The sequence below is a fragment of the Sceloporus occidentalis genome, unplaced genomic scaffold, assembly GCF_023333645.1.
Source record: "Sceloporus occidentalis isolate IW3139 unplaced genomic scaffold, rSceOcc1.0.p SCAF_136, whole genome shotgun sequence".
Classification (NCBI taxonomy): domain Eukaryota; kingdom Metazoa; phylum Chordata; class Lepidosauria; order Squamata; family Phrynosomatidae; genus Sceloporus; species Sceloporus occidentalis.
The window spans coordinates 528,439-533,422 of NW_028317116.1; the positions used below are offsets into that span (position 1 = coordinate 528,439).

The following is a 4,984-nucleotide window of genomic DNA, read 5'->3' on the forward strand; positions in this document are numbered from 1 at the left end:
ATTGGAACCCAGGAGTGATGGGAGTGATAAAGGGCCATTGGAACACAGGAGTGATGGGAGTGATAAAGGGCCATTGGAACCCAGGAGTGATGGGAGTGATAAAGGGCCATTGGAGCACAGGAGTGATGGGAGTGATAAAGGGCCATTGGAACCCAGGAGTGATGGGAGTGATAAAGGGCCATTGGAACACAGGAGTGATGGGAGTGATAAAGGGCCATTGGAACCCAGGAGTGATGGGAGTGATAAAGGGCCATTGGAACACAGGAGTGATGGGAGTGATAAAGGGTCATTGGAACACAGGAGTGATGGGAGTGATGTGTTCCTCTGTACGCCTATGAAGAGATTCCATTAAAAATCAGCCGTTTTCAGCTACAATAGTCATTTACAACATTAACCCCGTCTGCGCTGGGTTTCTGATCCATTTCTTGTTATTTTAATGGAAAAAATTGGGTTTTCTTTCAAAAACAAGGACATTTCTAAGGGCCCCCCAAACTTCTGAAGAGTAGTGAATATAGTTATATATATATATATATTCTGTATATGTTGCGTTGATGGGAAATAAACACAGCAGTCACATCGTATGATTAAACAATCCTTTATTCTTGCTGTTGACCTGATTAGTTTCATGCTGTGTTCAGACTTCCACGCGTTGGAGATCGGAGATGGATGAAGGTCGCGCACGTTCCTTAGTGTTGGATCCTGCGGATGGACTGGATTTGGTTGGTGTGAGCCTGAGTGCTGTACTCATTGTAGTTCCTGTATTCCCCGTTGTGTCTGTCTCTCTCCAGCACATACTGGTAACCCCTATATCCAGGATACTGGTACGCCACCCAACTGTGCGGAAAAGGGACAGAGGTGAATGACCAAGGGGAGGTGGGTTAATGGGATGGAGAAGAGATAAGAGGTCAAAACAAATTCTGGTTAAAGAGAGAAACAAACATGACTGGCAGCACAAGCTAGTGAGGGCTTTCGTGGTAGATAAATGGAACAGCTTCCCAGCAGAAGCGGTAGAGGCTTATACAGCGGGGTAAGTTAAACACACATGGGATAGACATACGGCTCCTGAATCTAAGACGAGACCAACGACTGATCAAGGTTTGAGTCTTTACAGCAGGAACCAAGAGTGGCTAGATGGGGCCGAATGGGGCCAATCTGTTGGCAAATTCTACGTTTCGATTGCTAGAACATTTTCGTAGAGCAGGACTGCTAGGTACAAATTCAGGAGAGATCTGTCCTACCAGAGGCCATCTGCTCACCCCTCACTAGACTGCATTACAGCGACACAAAGTATCTCCTCCCGCGAGTCACAGCCGTGCAAAGGAAGAACAGAACCGAAGGTCCTACTCACGCTCCAGAGTTGACTTTGACCGAGGCCACCTCTTTGGAACACCAGCCCATAGCCTGCAGAGAGGGATAGTCATCACAGAGCTCAAATTTGCGACCCTGGAAGTTGTCCCCTTCGTATAAAGTCACTTTACTGTCGCTGTGATTCTGCGGAATAAAAGAAGAAAAAAAATCAACGCACTTTTGGACGGCTTCAGTCCACCTAAAGCCATAATGACTAATAGCCCATCCTTCAAAGGGTTCTAGAGTCATCCAAAACATAAGGGGTCCCATGGAATATTAGAATATTATTAATAACATGTCTGGTCAGCTCAGCCCCCGACTGCTCCTCAATTAAGACTTAGAGGTCCTCATTGCGCATGCTTTTAGCTAATAGGCAGCGGCCCACAAAAGTTATCGAAGCTCCAAAAAAAGAAAAACCAAAAGAAGTAACAGAAATCGTGGAGGGGGGGAGAGCGATAATAACTATACATACAAAGACTAGCGGGGAGAGAGGGCCTGCTCCACACGACACCTGGATCACCACGTCTCCGACCTCAAAGCCACCAAGAGATAAAAGGACAGGTGGACGGAGCGACGGACAAAGAACAAACATCACGGCCAGACCGACAGATAATACAGATAATAAACCCAGCCGAGCACGAGACCTGCGGAGGCAACGCGTCGGTAACGTGATTATTCTAGATACAGATAGACCGTTCCCCTCTTACAGCGCATTTGATAGGTCGGAAGGACAGAAGGTGCTCCGTTCTGTACCCGCTGTTTCCGCTCCATGCCTCCCAGCGAGGGTAATCTCCTTTCTCCAGGATAAACTGCTGCCCCTGAAACTCAGGGTACTCGAAACCCACCCATCTGCGAAGCAAACGAGCAGAAAATGGGTCGGTGACATCGTTTCAGTGTCATACGGAACGAGAAAACGGAGCGTGTCCTAGATATCGCTTCGGTATAATATGTTCTAGAGCATGTTCTAGATTTGATTAACGTCACAAGTTAGTGATGGGGTGGACTTGGAGGAAGGAGGATTTTCCATGAATCCCTTGGCGTGAGGGAGACGCGATTTACTTTTCTAGTTGAAAGAAGCAGAATCTGGGGGGTTAAAGGGATTGTTGTTCATGAAATTACAACTATAGCCTAGAACCACGTTCAAGAGCATGCGCAATACATTTAACGATCCCAATTAAAACAATTGTTTGACATAAAAGCTCTCATATTTCCTCAATTATGAGAAAGCAGCCTGGCTTTGTTCACGAAGTAGGTGCCCCATTGGGGGGGGGCAAGAAGGGGCAATTGCCCCCTCTTCTAGGAAATTCCCTGGTAATGCCAACCTATGATGTCTATGCACAATGCCTTGATTTGGGCTAACATTTCGCCCCCCCAAGAAAAAATTGTAGAGGGGCTATACACAATAAAGCGGTTGATGCGCACACCACACAGTTACGTGACACTCACGGGCCGTTCTCCACCTTGATGGAGCGGATCTTGCGGAATCCGCGCTCCATGATGTTAGAACACTCAATCAGGAATTCACATCGCTTTCCCTGGAAGTTCTCCTCCTCCCATACAGTTACTTTCCACTGGCCCAAAGTCTCCATTGGCTGGCTGGTCATTGTGCTTCTTCGGGGAGGAAAAAGAAGATACTTTGTTAAAGATTAAACTCTAGCCTAAAGTCTAGCCTCAGAAGGGCTTGAGTCTATCAACAAGTTTCTCGAAGTTCCGTGGATCTCAAGCTTACTTAACTTGACCTATTGATGTGTTTCTCCTCTTAGAAATACATATTTGTACGTAAGATTTTCCGCCATGTAAATAAATATTTGAAACTGTTTAAAAGAACTGGTGCAGGAATCGAGCGGTGGATAAATGTGCTTTCACCAAATGCCCAATTGCGTAGATTACCATTTATTAAGGTAAAAAACTTTCACGAACACTAAGAAAGAATAAATGCCGATTTTTAATGCCTTGGTGATTATGGAAAAAATGTGTATTTCCCAGTGGACATTTTTGGGTTTGCGTTCTATATTTTTAGGGATTTTGCTATTACATTTCTTGCATCATTTAACCCTTTGTAATCATTCTAAGCCTCATTTACTGTTAGGTAGCAGCAGGAATAAAGGGCATAAAGCATTGGGAAGGCGGATCGACTATAAGCAGCCTGGCACGAGCACCACGGTGGTTGTTTAACCCTTCAGCTACTCATAACCTCTACAGGGAGACGCGTAAAGCCACAAACCTTACCTGAGTACGCAGGGGACCAGTTGCAGTGGGGCTGATGTCCCGTGTACCCCAGCGCCTTTATATATTCCAGTTTACATACTGGAATTGCAGAATCCGCAGATTGTACGTGCACACTCAGCATGGCTAATCTGGGGGGGGGGGGGCAGGGTAAAAGGGGGCTGACGCAGGGCAGGCTATGGCTGTGGGTTCCAGTGGGGATCAGGGAAGACAATGGAAAATGCTGGTGCGTGTTTGTCCTGGATCAGACACAATGGATAGAGGGAGTTTTGCAATCAGAGGCTATTTTAAATGCTTGATCCCTAGCTGTGCTGAACCGGCCCGGCCATATGTACAGGGCAACATGGTACAGGCAACAGGGGCATGTGGGGGGCAACTTAGATTGTAAGCTCCCAAGAGCAGGTCCCTCTTCTCTTTCCCAACCAGTCTGCCTTAACCTTTGTTAATGTTATTATTCATTTCAATTGTCTTTGTTAAATATTAAAAAAAAAAACAATCCTAGCAGGGCTATGGTGTCTGCCGGCGCTACACAAATAAATTTAATGTGATGTCATTTGGATGTTTTTTTAAGTAAAAATACATACTTTTTAGGAAAAAAGAGATTTTACTTGTGCCAAAAATACATAGTGTTGTCAGTTTTAAATATATAGTACTTTTGCTGTAAAGGCTCCAAGGATAGAGAGTTACACACCCCCACCCTAACAGGGCAACAATTACGTTATATTTATCCATATAGCGCCAGCAGACAGTGAAGATATTTAACAAAGAGCATTTAAAATGCCGTATGTTAGGACACAGACTGGCTCCTCTCACGGCTGCCCAAAGTGATCTCCTCTAGGTCCGTGAACTAAACATGTTCCTAGATCTGCATAGCTCCTAACAGTCCAGATTTTGCTCGGACAGTCCTGGCAACACACTTATTTTCCAGCTGTCGGCTGCCCCTCTGTACATTCACACTGCAGTCTGGGGACCTAATGCTCACGGCTAGATGTAGATTTTCGCAGAAGAAAATGTTGCTTTCCACCCGGCCATATCTGCGTAATTAGGAAAGGGGAATGCAAATGCTGCTAAAAGATGGATCTGCTGATATTCTTAGAGCGCTGAGTGTTCTCTTCTGTTCTGATTTACTTGCATTTCAACATACAGCCACTAGGGGGTTACAAGGACATGACATGATGATTAGAGCCTTTTAACCTCTTTGGGTTAATGTTGCCAGCCCTCCAACGCCCTCTAACACTGATCAGTTTGTTAACTTACAGTGCAGATAGGCTAAAGGTGCTGTTCCACCTACTCTGTGTGATTTAAAACCACATTCTCTATACTTTTACCCCACCTAGATATAATAATAATAATAGTATTATTATTTTTAGAACACTTGTTTTGCAACACAGAGTTGGCACTGATACTTTGT

The 4,984-nt window shown here is 45.1% G+C and overlaps 1 protein-coding gene across 1 annotated transcript; it reads right to left on the minus strand.

Annotated features, from left to right (window-relative positions):
• Window positions 1-686: 686 nt before the first annotated feature.
• Window positions 687-2,951, minus strand: LOC149281263 (beta-crystallin A2-like). The gene is made up of 4 exons (XM_089499487.1): window positions 2,794-2,951; window positions 2,055-2,196; window positions 1,349-1,491; window positions 687-834 (listed from the first exon to the last, which is right to left on the minus strand). The coding sequence occupies exons 1-4, from the start codon at window positions 2,949-2,951 to the stop codon at window positions 687-689; spliced, it is 591 nt and encodes a 196-aa protein (XP_089355613.1).
• Window positions 2,952-4,984: the final 2,033 nt, after the last annotated feature.